The 18,496-nt window shown below is 37.7% G+C and overlaps 1 protein-coding gene across 1 annotated transcript in view; it reads left to right on the forward strand.

Annotated features, from left to right (window-relative positions):
- LOC127692776 (solute carrier organic anion transporter family member 6C1-like) overlaps window positions 1-18,496 on the forward strand; it is a 109,721-nt gene that overhangs the window by 74,179 nt on the left and 17,046 nt on the right. Inside the window, exons 8-10 of the mRNA XM_052193373.1 lie at window positions 8,064-8,251; window positions 11,340-11,404; window positions 13,767-13,904. Coding sequence (XP_052049333.1) covers window positions 8,064-8,251; window positions 11,340-11,404; window positions 13,767-13,904 — 391 coding nt within the window. The remainder of the gene's footprint in view (window positions 1-8,063; window positions 8,252-11,339; window positions 11,405-13,766; window positions 13,905-18,496) is intronic.

The raw sequence follows: 18,496 nt of genomic DNA on the forward strand, positions 1-18,496 counted from the left end.
TGACTTGAATCTTCTACTTCCAGGACTGCTACCACAGCCCAAAACTAATTCTTTTTTTCTTACTCCTTGTTCTGTTGTAGAGAGCCCTTGCTATACTACCACTTGTCTAAATTTGTGGGAATCTCTTATTTTGCTTTTGTGTGTATGCATTTTTGATGTACGTGTGTGTTTTTATGTGTGTGTGCACATGTGAAAAACACCTGTGCATGCAGGAAAGTATGTAATTCTACACAATATAAGAAATATTCAGGTATAAATTAGGTAAATGAAGTACTGGTTAGAGGACAATGTCTGATGTCATTCATCAGGATCAGTCCATCTTGAGTTGTGAGGCAGGCTTTCACAGTCTTGGAACCTTCCCAACTAGGTTAGGGTACCTAGTACCAAATCCCCAGGGAACCACACATTTCTGGATCTTCAGCAGTGGCCTTATAAGCACACTACCATGACAGGATTTAATATGGGTATCATGAGAACCCCATTCTTAGTACCTCACAGAATTATCAGTCCTGCCCCTGTGTGTATGTTTCATAGCTGCTAAGTAGGTTTCCTTCAGTTTTTACCATTTTATTGGAACAAAATATGGATCTAGGTACTAAAAATCTTGTCTTTCTTTTCCTCTGTCTCCTGATACTTGTGAAGAGAAGAGTAGTCAACAGAGTACTTACTGATTCATAGACATTATATTAGCATGCCTAGTAGCATTTATGCTTTAATATCATAGCAAGGTTTTTAACAAGCATTAGTATAAAAAGTCATATACTATTTATAAAAATTCTTCTCCTAAACTGTTATGTATTAAAATATTATGTAAGTCTTTAAAATATTGGAGTAGTGTAAATGTAATTAAAAAGCACTATTTCTTATTGCTATTCAATATTCAATATTCAGATTCAAGTTTGTTATTGTTAATCACCTAACATGTCTAACTTATTAATTAAATTTTATCATAAGTATGTTGATCTGGACATAATTTGAATCTGTGTCACCAAAATTTATGTATCAGAATATTGGTCCACAGTATGATGGGTATAGAATGTCATAGGTTCCTTTAAATATGAAGTCAGTTTGGAGGGCTGGGATAGTTTGTTGTTTTTTTATTTGTTTTGCTTTACTCTTTTTTAACTTTTTATTGATTCTTATCAGATTCACATCATGTGTCTCATGCCTATACATCTGCTTGTCCCTTATAATCTGCTCTGTGTCCTTGCAACCTTCACCCCCCAAAAATACAAAACACACAAAATAATAAACCAAACAAAGCATAGCAAACATCTTTTTGTAGAAGATGAAGTTTGTCACAATGTGTCTCACTGTATACCCCTCTGTCCATCTTCTCTGAAAATGTTCTTTGCAATGAGTCATTGGTCTGGGTAAAGAACTCTGGCTTCTATCACATCATCAGTATAGGATACTCACTGGGACTCCTACATGTTATCATTGTTGCCCTATATCATGTAAATCCTGCAGCTTTGGTTCAGCAGGACTGGCCCTTTGACATGGTCCCACAGTTCGCACATGAGATAGATTTGGGGCCAGGCCAACACAAAGCTCTTGATTTGGGCCTAGGTCATAGATGATCTAGTCACCCTGTCAGCTCTCCCTTTTCCCCAGCACCAGGGCCAGTTCTCCAGTACTGCTCCAAACTAGCCCACCCAACTCCAGCATTGGCAAGATGAAGGCTCAGATCTTCTATACTCATGCCCTCAGGGATGGGTCACACAAACCCATGCCTCCATAGTCAACTCCACTGTGGTGCCCAGTCAAGGCAGGGGCCTCACTCCCTCAAATGCTTCAGCCAGGGAGAGGCTGGACCAACTTACTCTTGGTGCTGGCTCACCACTACCTTTGCCATCAGGGCCAGATCCACTGTATTGCTCCAGCAAGCTCCAGGGTGTGCTTTTCTAAGAACTACATCTAATGAGAGGCCTGGTTACTCTCAGGACCTCAGACCAGCTCAGTTGACTACTGCAGGTGTCAAGGGGTCAAGGGAGGAAATCATCACCCCTGCACACATGCCCCCTCAGAGTAGATGAGTGGTCAGCCAGCTCCCCTTAGCTATGCCCTTGAAGTCACCACACCTGAGAGTCCACCATCAGGGCCAGCTGTTCACTGAGAAGCAAAGGAGAATATCAGTATGGAGCTACTTTTCTATTTTGGAAATTGTGCTTAGGAACATTCAGCACAAGGAATTCTTTATGATCTTCTTATATTTTTTACAAGGCACAATTAATTAATAATGCATATCAAGTATAAAAAGATTCCACAAAATGTCCACACAAGTTTACGATAGCATTTGATAATTTAAAGGGTAGAAATAAAATGTTTACAGTGAAGAGAATAACTGCCAGAGTTGTACAAAAGACAATTATCTGTGTTGGAAGTAATCTCTCTGAAGCAAGATTGACAAAACAAAGAGTATGTTCTGCCTGAAGAATTTCTCCATCATTTCTGAAATGTATTCCCTAGGCATGGGATGCTAGGCTGCATGTTCTTCGCCCCACCTCCCTGAGCAGTTTAAATACACAGATTCAGACTTTGTGTACTCTGACAAATACCTGAGAGAAGCTATTTGAAAGAAGAGAGAATTGGTTTTTTCCTGCTTTCAACTGTTAATCCACTGTGGTTTGTTTTTATTAAATCTGTGGAGAGTCAGTGATGTTGATCACAGCTTTCACATTAGGGCATTCAATGAGGAGAGGGGAAATGTGTGTGTGTGTGTGTGTGTGTGTGTGTGTGTGTGTGTGTGTGTGTGTGTGTGGTGTATGCCTGGGCTAGCTGACATCTGGCACTTTTATTTCCTTCTGGCCACTTTGTATTAGACATAATGCTCACATTGAATTCCACAACTAATATCTGGAAATGACCGCATATATACACAGTGCAGCCTGGTAATCAAAATTCACCACCATAGAACTGTATTATCTTGTCTGTCTGCAGACATTGGAATTTTCTTTTTTGTGTGCTTTCTGTAAAATCATGAATATAATTTCCATTTTATTGATTTTTGTTTGGATTCAACATATATCTTGATTCTGGATCAATATCAATCATTTATTACCATATCTCTACCTAGCAACTACCAATATACTTTTGAATTTGAATAATGTTGTTTATGATCCCACCAATTCTAAGTTTAGAATTCCAGACACAGCATGACTCAGTTGCAGATACAGAAGTCTGGGTTCAGGTCCAAGCTCTGGGCTGTCTAGAAACTATGAGAAGTAATGACTTGTAAATGCTTCTGATTTCTCTAAGCTTGAATGTAATAAAATCTGTCATTCTTTGCTAGCTTTACTCAGAGGCAGTTTTAGCTTATATAGAATACTTAATTCTTTAACATAGAAACCCCTTTCCTTCAAGGTCAGCAAAATTAACTTAAGTTGTCTGAGTTGAATGGAAAAATGCCTGGTACTGTTTGAAGCTCACCTAGTTAGTTGAGGTTCAGCCAAACTAGTATTTTTACCCCTTCATTACACATGAAATATACTTTATTAGAGAATTAAAAGCCACAGATTCTTTCCCCTAGGTATTGTGAAGTTATGTATAACTGAGGGAAGGAATCACCACAGCCATCTTGAACTGCTTCCTAGCACAGAGAGGAGGTAACATCTACCCTGTGCTCTACCTTTTAATATTTCTTATAGGCTTCCAACTCTTTTACTTAAAGAAATATACATTCTTTTCTCACAAAACAAACCCTGCTCATTTTCGTTTCCCTTCACTCCTCACAGTTCCCCTATTTCCCTCCTCCCCTAGATCCAATCCCATTCTGGTTCCTCTTTAGAAATGAGCAAATTGACAACAGTCAAATAGGACAAAACAAGATAAGAAAGATGAAGCAAAAGCCCTCACATTGCAGCTGGACAAGAGAACTGAAGAGGAAGAAAAGAGTCCCTAGAGCAGGGAAAAAATGTCAAAGATACACCACCCTCACTGTTATGAATCCCACGAATACACCAAGGTTGTCAAGCCATAACATAAACACAGAGGACCTGGTACAGACCCATGCAGATTCCGTGCTTGCCACTGAAGTCTCTTTGAACCTGTATGAGCCCTGCATAGGTGATTCAGTGGTCCAAGTTTTCTAGCATCTTCTATCCCCTCAGACTACTGCTCTTTAATCTCTCCCTCTACTGTAGCATGTCCCTATATCCCAGTGGAGGAACAGAATGAGTGCTCCAATTTAGACTCTTTGTCCCACAGAATACCTGGCAGAGGTTCTCTGCCCTACTCCTATCTACTGATGGAGGGGGACTCTCTGATGACAGCTGGACAAGGCACCAAACTATGAGTAAGAATATCATTAAGAAACTTTTTTTTTTCCAGCCAGTCAGGTTTGGTTCTAGCCTAGGTCTCTGGGCTGTCTAGTTGTGAGATAGGTGATATGAACAGCTCATTCAACCCCAAAAGGATTGTAACCCACATGTTGAAAAATTCTTGACAAGAAGTAGGGGTAAAGGATCTGGGCAGGTCCTTTCCATTCAAAGAGGTCTGTGGATGTTTTCCTTAGCAAAAGGACCACAGTGTTGGTTTTCAGAAAATGAACTTTTGTATTAGCATCAGCCTGGGATGCTTTGGGACTGTTGTGGAACTCTCTCAGCCAACAATTCAAATGACTGCAACCCAGTCTCACTACTGCATACCTTGCCTGGCTATAGCCAAGTTCACCTACGATATCCTGCATTACTAGGAGTCCTCACTAGGGTCATCCTCGTAGATTCCAAGATTCCTCCACTGGACTAGGTTTCCATAACACCACCAATGCTCCCCAGTTCTAGATTTGTCTCCCCAAACTCTCTTCTTCCACTCCCTTCCCATCTGAATCCTCTTGCTTCTGTCTTTGTCTACAGGCAGTCTACAAACAAAAATTGTTTTTCCTTTTCAAGGAGGTCAATGAATCTGCCCTAGAGTCCTAATTTTCATTTAAACTTTCAGGGTCTGTGAGTTGTAGCTTGATTATCATTTATTTAAAGAGAATATCCACTTATAAATCAGTATTTATCATGTTTCTCCATCTGGTATGGGTTACCTCACACAGTATTTTTTTCTTCTTTTTCGTACCATTCATTTCATGATGGTACCTTTTTAACAGCTGAGAAATACTCCATTGTGTAAATGTATCACATATTCTTCATTTTGTTGAGTAACATCTAGGCTAGTTGCTGTTTATGGTTATTATGTATAAACCCACAGTAAACATAGTTGAGCAATATTCCCTGTGGTAGGATGGAGCATCCTTTGTGTATTATGCCTTTTAGTGATTCTGACAGATGAAAATTTTTTTCAAGACAGGGTTTCTCTGTGTAGTCCTGGTTGTCCTGGAACTCACTCTGTAGATCAGGCTGGCCTTGAACTCAGAAATCCACCTGCCCCTGCCTCCCCAGTGCTGGGATTAAAGGTGTGCAGCACCTGGCCTGACAGATGAAATTTAACAATTGTTTTGATATGCATTTCCCTGATGGCAAAGGATGTTGAACATTTCTTTATGTGTATCTCAGCCATTTGAGATTCCTTTATTGAAAATTCTGTTTAGATCTGTACACCATTTTAATTGGATTATTTTGGTTTCTGTACCTGTTTGAGTTGCTTATGCATTTTGAATAGTAGAACTTTACTGGATGTGGCATTCAAAAATCTCTTTCAATTCTGTAAGCTGCTTCTCTTTGGTTTCCTTTTTTTACAGAAATGTTTTAGTTACATGAGGATCCATTTATTAACTGATGATCTTAGTGACTATACTATCATTGTTCTGTTCAGAAAGTTGTCTCCCATGTCAATGCATTCAAAGATGTTCCACTTTTCTCTTCTATCAGATGTAATGTGTCTCATTTTATGTAGATAGCTCTTTGATCCACTTGGACTGATCATTGATGATACTTTAACTGTATAGTGAATATTTCTGGCTTCTTTATCAAAAATTAGGTTTTTCTGTTTTGGATTCAAGTCTGAGTCTTCAATTTGATTTCATTGATCAATGTGTCTTTCTTATACCAAAAACATGCAGTTTTTATTTTTACAGCTCTATAGTACAATTTAAAATCAGGTGTAGAAATACTGGCAATAGTTCTTTTATTTCTCAGGACTATTATAGCTAGATCACGCTGTTGTATTTCCATATGAAGTTGAGAACTGTTTTTCCCAGCTCTATAAATAATTTTGTTAGACATTTGGTGGGGATTTGCATTGAATATGTAGATTTCTTTTGGTTGAGTTGCCATTTTTTACTATGTTATTTCTACTCATTTGTGAGCATGGAAGATTTTTTTATCCTCTAATATTTTCATCAATTTCTTTCTTAAAACTTTGAAATTCTTAGCATACAAGCATTTCACTGGCTTGGTTAGAGTTACATCAAGACATGTTATAGTATTTGTGGCTATTGTAAGTTGTTGACTCCCTGGTTTTCTTCTCAGCCCATTTGTCAGTTTGAACATTGGAGAGCTCTTCTTTCAGAATGTTGGATTTTGTCATGTATTTTAGGTATCTAGTGAGATAATCTTGTGTAATTTTCTTTCATTTTGTTTATATATTGATTACATTTTGAAATACCAATTGAAATTCCCAATTTTTATATGTCTAACCATACTTACAACTCTGGGATGAAGGCTAGCTAATCATATAGTTGATCTTTTTAATGTGTTCTTGAATTTAGTTTGCAAGTATTTTGCTGAGTACTTTTTTTGTCTGTTTGCATAAGGAAAATTGATGTCCAATTTTCTTTCTTTTTTGAGTCTTTATTTGGTTTGGTATCATGGTAACTCTAGACTCAAAGAAATGAATTTGGCTGCATTTCTTCTGTTTCCCTTTTGTGCAATAATTTGTAGAGTGTGGTAGTTTATTCTTCTTTGAAAGTCTTGTAGAATTCTTCACTAAATATAAATGTCCCTTTTTTTTATGGGTTGGGAAAATCTCAGTGAGTGTTCGTTCTCACTAGGGATTAGAGGGGTTATAGGTCTTGTGTGTGTATGTGTGCTTGTGTGTGGGTATGCTTGTGCTCGTGTGTGCTTTTGTGTGTGTGCTTCTCCCCAGTGCTTGGATTACAATTGCTTTTCAATGCTGTTTTAAAATTTGATCTCTGATACAATGCTTCTACTCTTCTTAGTAGAAATCAATTCCATTCATGATTATATGCAAAACAAAGTTTTAACATAATTATACAATCTTTCATAGTCAGATTAATGCCCGTACTTAAAATCTCAGATAAAATATAATTAATTAATAAAATGAATAATTTTATTACAGTTAATTCCCTTTAATGTATATTGGCATCCAATAATAATGAAACTTACATAAGTGACTAATATTTCTAAAATTTGGATACCTCTGCCTTATTTACAATTGTATACCCACAAACACCTACATGTAACTCACTGGTAAGTATACTATCTCAGATTTTTCAAATAATTTTCAATTTTTAAGTAATGCACAGCAGCTTTAGCATGAAAGTATTTATTAAAACTAGGCATTTTAAGTTCAGTGTGCTGGCATATGCCTTATTTCCAGTACTCTGTATGCAGAGTCTGAGAGACAACTGTGAGATCCAGGCTATGTAGTAGAACCTTCTTAAAGGAATACTGAGAACAAGAAAATAGACTTCTCCATGAAGAGCACACCAAAATGGTTATCCAATACCAAATAGTCAGCCCCCAAACTGTACAGATAAGGAATATTATACAGACTATACAAGTTGCATTTACACACACACACACACACACACACACACACACATATATATATATATATATATATATATGTATATATATATACATGTGAATATACATATATGTATATACATATATACATATGTGTGTGTAGCCATATATAAAACAGAGAGACTTCTAATTTGAAATAAGGAAATAAGAAAGGCTTTGAGAAGAAAAAAGCAAGGGGAAATTAGATGAATGCATTTTAATATCACCAAATAAAAAGTATAGAAGCAATAGGAAACAAAACCCTGGGAAATGTCTCTTGAATATTAATTCATTTTTTACTGTCATAATAGTAAAGCTATTATGTGCTGGCTGTTTCTGAAATACTATTTTTATTTTCAATATTAATAGACATACTACAATTGTTCTTGCATTAAAGAAGGATTGACAACTGCTGATACTGATGGTCAATATATTGATGCTGTTTCTGGAACATGTGATACCAAATGCTTTACATTACCTTTGTTTTTTGCATTTTACTTTACTGCAACCATTTTTTCTAATCTCTGTAGTATACCAGCCTTCTTGATTATCATGCAGTAAGTATGTAATTTTTATAATTATCAAGAAGTTAGCACATAAGAATGATACATTTAGAAATACTTCAAATTATTACAGCAAATGATTTTCTGTGATTTATTGTAATAAATATAAATAGAAAATATTTATATTGTTAAAATTTATGTACATACATAATTTTTCCTTTTACTTACTTTACTTAGTCATTTTTCTGTAGTATATATAAGTGCTACATTTATTCTCACTTTAATTTAAAATGCAACCAGTTAATATACATAAGTATACTGTAGCTGCCTTTAGACCCTAAATCCGACAGAGGGCTAATATCTAATATATACAAAGAACTCAAGAAAGTAGAACCCAGAGAAACAAATAACCCCATTAAAAACCTTGAATACCCAGGACATAATCCACAAATTAAATGATGTCCAAAAAGAATGGAGGAGTGGCCCCTGGCTCTGGAAAGACTCAGTGCAAGAGTATAGGGGAATTCCAGAACAGGGAAATGGGAAGGGGTGGATGGAAGAAGAGGGGGATGGAAGAGGGCTTATGGGACTTGCGGGGAGTGGGGACCCAGAAAAGGGGAAATCATTTGAAATGTAAATAAAAATATATCAATAAAAAATGCAACCAGTTTTGGAATTGAATATATTGCTCTTTAACTATATAGCAAATATAGCTATCTATGCAGCAGAAACAACAACTTTAAAAGGAACCTTATATTTACCTTGTAGAATATACATGAGGAATCTATAATCAAGAAAATTTTAAATTGTCACCATAGATGTGAGTGTAACTTTGACTTATTAGTACTTGTATTTAACTATAATTCTACCTTAACAGCAGAGTCATGAGAAAGCATAAGTGTCAATAACAAAGGATCTCAGTAACTTTTACAATGTCAATTTAATAAAGTGACCCAATATTTGCCATTCATGTGTTTGTTCAGAATATGATGAGCCCCTCTGCACTCCTGGGTGGATAGCTACCTTCTTGTGCCACTTGGAGATGGTGTGCTGTGGCAGAGGATGATCCCAAGCCAGGGACAGAAACCAGAAGGCTTCTGCCAGAGGGTTCCTCTGAGCTGCAGGGCAGGTCTCACCTGTGCTGTCTGCTCTGTGCTGCTAGGTGGATCGGGAAAATAATTCTAAACAATAAAAGAACTTCTAGAGAAATCCATCCCTGACCTCAATCTGTACTACAAAGCAATAGTGATAAAACCTGCATGGGATCAGTACTCAGACAGACGGGTTGATCAGTGGATTAGAATGGAGGATTCTGAAATAACTCACATCCTTGTGGACACATTATCTCTGACAAAGAAGACAAAAATATACAACATATACAACAGACAAAAGAAAACATCTTCAGTAAATGGCAGTTATCTAACTGGTAGCTTCTATGTAGAAAAAAATGAAACTGATCCATGTTTGTCACCTTGTACAGTTCACAAGAGGAATACCAGGATAGGGAAGCAGGGGTGGGTTGATTGGGGAAGGGGATGATTTTCAGGGGAGGGGGGAACCAGGAAAGGGGACACCATTTGATGTGTTAATAAAGAATATACGTAATTAAAAAAAAGACATAATTAAGAGACCCCCACAAAGAAAAGATGCCAATTTAAAATACAGATTCACATTATTTTTTTCTCAAACAAATACTTGATTTAATTAATAAGAAATACAGTGGAAGAGTGGAAGTTAGAGCTGAAAAAGCTAATACCACCAAAAGAAGACATAAGGAGTCACCTAACCTGGGGCCATGGGGGCTTCAGAGACTGAAACACTAGCCAAAGATGATGTAGAGGCTGCTACATTTATAGCAGATGTGAAGCTCTTGGTCTTTTTGTGTATCTCCTAAGAAGTGGAGCAAAGTCTCTGACTAGGGTCCATGCCATTGGATCACCTTTCTCTATCCAGACAGCCTAGTTTTACCTCATTGAGAGACAATGTACTTAGGCCTACAGTGACGAGATGTTACAGAGTATAGTGGTACACAAGACATCTCCTCTATCTCTGAGAAGATGAGAACAGGGAAGCAGAAGGGTAAGAGTGGGTCTGTGAGGAGAGGAGGAATGGGGAGTATCTGTATTCAGTGGGCACTGAATAAATTTTTAAAAAACTGTATATCATTCTATTGTAAAAGAATTAAAAGGAACTAAACCTCTTCACTTTTACTCATAAATGTCTATAATAAATTTTAGATTTTTCTTTTTGTCTTTTCTTCCAAACAAGCCTTTTCTGCCTTTAATGCTGTATTTCTGTGTATGGCTTGATAAATTAGACTGATTTGCCTCAGTGGGTGTTGGGGGGGGGTGTAAGTGTCTCCTCTTTTGAATGATGCAAAATTATTTTTTTTAATTTCTTTTAATTTGGGATTGTGAATATAATAAGGGTACCACATGAAAGGGGAAACTCAGAAATTAGGATGATTCAAGTAAAATTGAATAAAGTTGCAACCTAATGTAGGATGGGTGTAAGGAATGCCATTCTGTCATATGGTATGCACCTACCATGCTCTGCAGGGAATAAGAGTGAGAACTCTTGTAAGGAAGACAACCTTCTGTGGAACTCACTCATACCAAGTAACCATGGGGAGGAGCCTGAAGGTAAAGTATAGACTTACGCTGTCTCCTTCATTCAAAGAATGGAGCCAATCCATATAGTTAGAACCCAATCAAAGACTAGAATGTTAAGTGTAGACTTACTAGTACAGTTTATGGGGTGTAGAAACACCAGAAGCAGCAACCTAGGAAAATGCAGAGTGAACTTGACAATGCTGAAATGGAATCTAAGCAATACCACACCTGGCAGATGGAGGAAAGTATATGGGAGAGCTAGACAGAGCTGAGTTGTTTCAGAAAAAGGTGGCTTAGGCAGATTTAATTCATAAAGTTCTTTCCCATGAAAATAGTTACAGGGTTTGAGTTTTTGGTCGTCATGTTAAATAATGCAGAAATGGATAGATACACTCTGTGTCCACAGACAAAATTGAACTTTTGTCAACCAGCTAAATATCTGTGGTATAAATTAAGTATAACATATACATTTAAAAACATAAACCTAAAATGTATCATTCACAGGTAATATCATTGCTATTTATTTTCAGAAGTGTACCAACCAGTTGGACTTCAATGAGCCTGGGTGTGACATTTACAATTTGGAGATTCATTGGTATGTGTTTTCAGCTATATTCAATGTACAAAATTGTTTAGCTTTGATATGTAAATTTTCACATATATTTAAACTTCAATCAATAATAATGTTAAGTGATACAAAACTGAATATGAGAGTACTAAGAAATATTTAGGAGCTAAGTAAATACAGAGAGAAATTAAGTAAATAAAAGCCATCCAGTTAAACAAAGTATGCATCAGTTATAGTGTGTTACGTGAAGCCTTGTATTTGGAGCTGAAGTAATGTCATCATCACACACAAATTATACTGATAGGTTATAGAAAACATCCACATATTCTAAGTAATATTATACTTGTTTTATGCTTGTGGGTTCCCATAAGAAATTTGTCCTGTGAAATATTTGCCCTAATCATAGTTTTTGGCCGTATTTATAGTAGTCCTCATAAATTTTCTCCTGTAGAATAGTTCATTAAGAGAGGGGTTGGTTGTCATGTAAATGATCTTGCTACTATTGCACCATGGGCACTACCTACATGAAAGCTTCGTGCTGTCGTTGGGTCGGGCCATGGACAATACCCTATTTTTCTTCATCAGACTGAATAGCTCGCCCAACTCTCTGAGTGCTAGTCAGCAGAGAGTTTTCAGGGTTTTCTCTGTATCTTGTAACTAAAGTGTGTGATATCTTCAGTAATCTGGTCTTATTATCTGGATCTGGTGGTACTATTATCAATGGACTTAGATTATATTGTTTCAAGTGTCTTTACAGTCTCCCTGACCAATAACCAAGAGATACAAAAGTATTTGACCCTGAGATTTTTGACTTATATTATTGTCTTCATGGAGAGTATTATTTACAAATGTCAGATACATCTGTTCAAACACTGAAATAATTCTTACCACATGAACCTGTTATACCATTCCTGGGCATTTAACCAAAGGAATTGATATCTTATTACATAATACTACTATATTCATGCTCACTGATTTTATATTGCATTATAGCTAGGAATGGAGGCAACTTATATGGTCAGCTGTTGTACTCTGTAGCTGCCAGCAACTACTACGAACTGGGTTGCTGGAATAGAATCTGAGGGATAGATGGGGAAGAGGCGAAAAGAATGAGGCCAGGATGTTAGTTCACTGATCAAGGCCCCAACTTTAATCAAGGTCAGAGGTCAGACCTTTTAACAGTTTGGGCAACCCCCTCCCCCCAGACTCTGGGCTGAGTTCCGGGGAAGTCTTCTGGTGGTCCTTGGCTCTACTGTTCAGGCAGCTGGGTGGGTCACCTGATTAACTCAGGAATTTGTAGACCTGAGGAACAATGAACTTAACCTTCACTCTGAGCTTTTCCACCCTAGGTGGAGCAGGTGCTCAAAGTAAGTTGGGAGAAGTTCTCCTTGACCAATGTCAAGTACACTCTGAGGACTCCACCCTAGGATAAAAATTCCTGCTGTAACCTACTTCCCTATTATGCCCTAACATCAGATTCCTTCCCAGAGCCCTTGTCCTTTGTCAATGTCAAGTTTCTACTATGTGACATGACACCCCAATATGGCTCTGTACAGTCAGCAGCTCTTAAATGAATCCCAATAATGCATACATATACATAGTATAACATATACATAGTATAACTTTGCTTACCAGTAATAAAAATGTGACATTGAGAAACTTTCATAAAAATGGATATATCCAAAAGGAATTACATTTAGTGAGGTCACTCATGTCTAACCATATAATTCTAATTGTTCCTTTTCATATGTGGATCTTAGCTTCTGATCATTTGTAGGTTTAAGCCAAAGTCCATGTTGAAACTGGAAATGGCCCATTGCTTGATAGGAAGCATTTTGGGAAGAGGGATGACAGAATATATGTGAGATGAAAATAGAGAGGGAGAATGTAGGGAAGAGAAGGGTTCAGGCAGGGAATGAAATAATAGAGCAGCAAAAGAAGGGCCAGGGAAGCCATAGAGAAAATGAAGTCTTCATGAATGAGTTCCATGGGCAACAGTGGTCTTGCAGCGTGAGTAAAAGTGTATAAATGAGAATGATTAAAACTCATGTGTTATGAAACCATAAATGGAAATACTGGGTGCTGTGGTTTAAAGCAGATGGGCATGAGATGAAGGGAGGAGAAATAGAGGATGAATCAATCAAAACTAAGAATGATATAAGATTGATGAAATCTCACTAGCTTTTAAGCTAAATAAAAAATAAAATATATGAATAGAAAGTGTGTTTTAAGTTAATTGATAGCAACACAGTGAACCCATATCTCTGTGTGTGTATGTGTGTGTGTGTGTGTGTATGTGTGTGTGTGTGTGTGTGTGTGTGTGTATTTTGAGAAATTATTTTTATACTGTTTTTTTATGAAGTACTTCTAATGCTTGACTATTTTATAGGAGCTGTCCTTGGACCATTAGGTTTAGAAGCAACATCAGATTTTAATTGCAATTTCTGGAACATTAATGAATGTGGAGAGAAAGTACAATGTTGGATCTACAATGAGAGAAATTTGGTCTACACATTTAAGACAATATGTAAGTGATGTGGATTGTATAAACTTAAGTTGATTTTTGAATTTTCAACTGTTTATTCCAAGGTAATAACTATGAATAAGTACTTTATAATTAAAGGCTTACATAATTATGTAGGAAATATTTGATAAACTTGTATTACATAATTTATGTAAATGCTTATATTTTTCTGTTAAGTGAATTCTAGCTTTCTGTGTTATACTTTAAGAAAGGGTAATAATGAGTATAATTTCAATGTGTTGACTATTTTGTATATGTATGCAGCCAACTTAATTTTCCTGTTGAGTTTTTAAAAGTAATAGATTTAAATATTAGATAAATTTGAATACAATCTATAATAGCTGTTTGGTGGTTTGAATAGGTATCACTCTCACACAGACCCATTCATCTGTTTGAATGCTTGACCCTTAGGGAGTGACATTGCTAGGAGGTATGGCCTTTTGAAGAAGGGGTGGACCTTTTAGAGAAAGTATGTTACTGTGGAGTCAAGCTTAAGGTCTCCTAGGCTCAATCTATATGCCCAGTATGGCATACAGTCACCAGATATCTGCCAATCCATATGTAAAATTCTCAATTTCTTTTCCATCACATCTAACTGTACTCCAGCATGCTCCCCACCATCATAGTAATGGACTAAGCCTCTGATAGTGTAAGCCAGTCCCAGTTAAATGATTCCTTTTGTAAGAGTTACTGTGGTGTCTTGCCCCACCAGTAACATCCTAAGATAGAAGCTGGTACCAGGGAATGGAGCGTTGCTATGTTAGGCCTGAACTTGATTTGATTTGGAAGGATGGGGATTTGAGCTTATGGGTAAGGAAAGAAGTGGAATGCATTTTAACTGTGAATAATGGATCATAATAGTAAGAACATAAAATACAGTGGTGCTGAGGGTTATTTGAACTGTGGATACTACATTCAAGAAGTTTCCAAGGAGAAGGATTTTAGTATGTTGCCTAGGGATCTTTCTTGTGATATTATGGTGCAGAATATGGCTGCTCTTACCCTTGTCTGAAGAGTTTTCCTGAGATAAAAGTGCAGACATGTAAATTAATTTCATTGACAAAATTTCAAACAGCTTAGGGTAAACTGTTCTCTGGTTCACTCATGTCAAGAACAGTTTGATGAAAAGGAAAAAGGAAAAATAAAAACTGTATGTTTCATGGAGAAAACGGGCACCAGGAAGTACAAAGGAGCTAAAAGCCATGTTCAAGCAGATAAGGATATTAAAGACACTCGATAGAATAAAGGGATTTGTGACATCATGGCAAGATTCCAACAAGGTAAATTTTCATCTTGTCAAAATGAATTAAAGGACAGCTTAGGTCTAGGCATGGAAGTACATGCCTTTAATCCCAGTACGCAGGGGACAAAGGCATGCAGAGATCTGAGTTCATGGTCAGGATAGACTGCAGCTGGAGTTCCAGGAGAGTTAAGATTAGTCAATAAAGGAAACCATCAAAACAGAAAGCTGATGTAGATAGAATTGAATGATGGAGCCATGCAGTTGGTTGCAGATCCAGCCAACTGCAGAACTTGGCATCTTTGGACATGTGGTTCTGTCTTTAGAAGCAAGAATAAAAGAAAGAGGTTATGGAATCTTCCTCTGTGGCTAAGGAAAATTGCCAACACAAGGACTGTGTCAAAGGTGTCCCTGCATGGAGATGGAGGGAGACCATTGTGTGAAGCTCTGAAGGTGAAGCTTGGATTGTCTTGGAGACACCAGTATGTTGGAGATGCCAGAGCCATTGGATTCCTGCTGAAGAGCAAAACATGGGGAATGAAATCAGCCCAATAGAGAGATGTTTGTTGAAATCAATAAAGATGCAAGGAGATGGAGATTTGAATAGCACTTTGACATCAAACACAGAGATGCAGAGTTCAAAGTTTGCCAAGCTTGGATTTTATTCATTTGTGTGTGTGTGTGTGTGTGTGTGTGTGTGTGTGTGTTTTGCCTTTTTTTCATCCAGTGTTTTCTGACCATACTCCTTTCCCTAATTTTGGACAGTAATATATATTCTGTTCCATGCTGGGAATATGTGATCTGCTTTTTGATTTTCATGTTACAGTGAATTACAATTAAAAGACTGCATGCATCTCAGAAGACACTTGGCTCTTTAGTTTTTATACATTGTTGATACTGTGATAGACTATAGGGACTTAAGAAATTGGACTAAACATATTTTGCATTATGATCCAATTACAGGAATTGAAATTTAGTAGTATGGTCCCCATAGACCCATGTGTTTGAATGCTTGACCAATAGAAAGTGACACTATTAGGAAGTGTGTTGTTGTTGGAGTAATTGTGGCCCTGCCATTTATCACTGTGGAGGTGGATTTTGAGATTGTCTATGCTCCACCTATGCCCAGTGCAGCATAGAGTTTCCTTCTTCTGCCTGCGGATCAACATGTACAGTGCTCAGCTCTGTCTCTACCACCATCTCTGCCTTCATGCTGCCATGCTTCCCACCATGATAATCATGGACTAGTATTCTGAAAATTTAAGCCAACACAAATTAAATGTTTTCCTTTATTTGAGTTGACATGGTCATGGTGTCTCTTCACAAAAATAAAATCCAAACTAAGTCAAATTGTAAATAATATCAAATATCATAAAAGCACTATTATCTCTATGAAGACTATACTTAAAATTTCATCATTTTGGCGAAGACATATCTATTATTGCTTATTAACTTATTGAAAATCCCTTGAAGGTATGAGAGAAGTGATGTTCAGGTATCATTGAGAAGTATCAGTGAATGCTTCTTTTAAATAAAATGCAAATTAATATAAGAGCTGTGTCTTAGTTAGGATTTTACTGCTGTGAACAGACACCATGACCAATGCAAGTTTTATAAAAGACAACATTTAATTGGGGCTGGCTTACAGGCTCAGAGGTTCAGTCCAGTATCATCAAGGCAGACACATGGTGGTATCCAGGCAGATATGGTGCAGGAGGAGTTAAGAGTTCTACATCTTCATTTGAAGGCTGACTTCCAGGCAACTAGGGTGAAAGTCTTAAGCCCACACCCACAGTGACACACCTGCTCCAACAAGGCCACACCTCCTAATAGGGTCACTCCTTGGGCCAATCATATATGAACTATTGTATTATACTCCCTGGCCCACATAGGCTTGTTCAAACATGAGTCTATGGGGCCCTACTTAAACAAAGCATAATGCAAAATACATTTAGTCCAACTTCAAAAGTCCCCGCAGTCAATAGCAGTCTCAACAGTGTTAAAAGTCCAAAGTTCAAGGTCTCTTTTGAGATTCATCCAATCACTTAACTGTAATCCTCCAAGCAAGACAGGAAACCAGCTGGGCAAAATCCAAACTCTGCATCTCAATGTCTGATAGTAAAGCAGTCTTCAGATCTTCAACTCCTTTTTCATCTTTGTTGACTGCAACAAGGTTTTTTCTTCTGGGCTTGTTCCACTCCCTGTTAGCAGCTTTTTTTTGGCAGGCATCCTGTGGCTCTGGCATCTTTAACATCTTGGGGTTCCCAAGTCAATTTCAGCTTCACAGCTTTTTGTTCCAATGTCTGAAATCCACACATGATCTTCTGTGCATCTCCAAAGAGCTGGTGTCACTTCTCCTGCTCTGCCCTCTGTAGCACTCTAAGTTCAGGTTGATCCACTCTGCTGCCACTGCTGTTCTTGGTGGTCATCCCATGGTACTGGCATCTCTAATATGCTAGGGTCTTCCACTGCAACTATGCTTCACCAAACCTCTCATAGGCTCTCTGCATGGTACCAAGCCTCAACCCCTTTGCATGACCCCTTCAGTCCTGGGCTGTCAATTACAACTGAGGGTGCACTTTCACCAATGGCCTTCCATGGCCTCTCACAATGCCAAACCTCAGCTGTTCTTTATGATGCCTTCATGCCTTCAAAACCAGTACAACCTGGATGATTCTTACATACTACCAAGTACAGCTGCAGCAGGAGGTACAACCTTGGCTATCTCGGGAACACAGATTCTTTGTGCTCTCAGAAAACACTTCCCAGAAGATCTAACCTCAGTGATGCTGGTCTTTTCTTAATCACCACTAATTTCTTAGCTCCAGCTAACCAGCATCGATTGTCCCAGTAGTCTCCTCCTCCTCTTGAATATAAAGCCAGAGACACATGGCTGAAGTTGGTGAGTTCTGCTGCTTGCAGGAGCTGGAACATTGGCCCTTTTGCTCTATTACATTATCACTAGCTTCCTTTTTCCCAGCTCCTTCACCGCCTAAGCTTGGCTGTCCTGAGTCTTGCTCCATAAACTGATCTCAAGTGATCTGCATGCCTGTCTCCTAAGCACTGGGATTAAAGGTGTGGTCCACCAAGCCTTGTTTTAAGTTTTTCTTCACCTAGAATTTGCTCTATTCTAGGCTGGCCTTGAACTCAGAGATCTGTTTATCTTTGCCTCCTGGGATTAAAGGCTTGTACTACCAAGCCTGGACCTAAATTTAGCTGGGTGGAATCTTCCCCCAAGGTCACCACTCCCTTAATTCAATTTAAAATCCTTGAATTCAGCTCCATTTCACTTCCTGGAGTCCCTTTAATACTCAAACTAAATATTTTTTAGCTTCCTTAGCTTGCTATGTTTGTT

Source organism: Apodemus sylvaticus, chromosome 9 (assembly GCF_947179515.1).
Source record: "Apodemus sylvaticus chromosome 9, mApoSyl1.1, whole genome shotgun sequence".
Classification (NCBI taxonomy): domain Eukaryota; kingdom Metazoa; phylum Chordata; class Mammalia; order Rodentia; family Muridae; genus Apodemus; species Apodemus sylvaticus.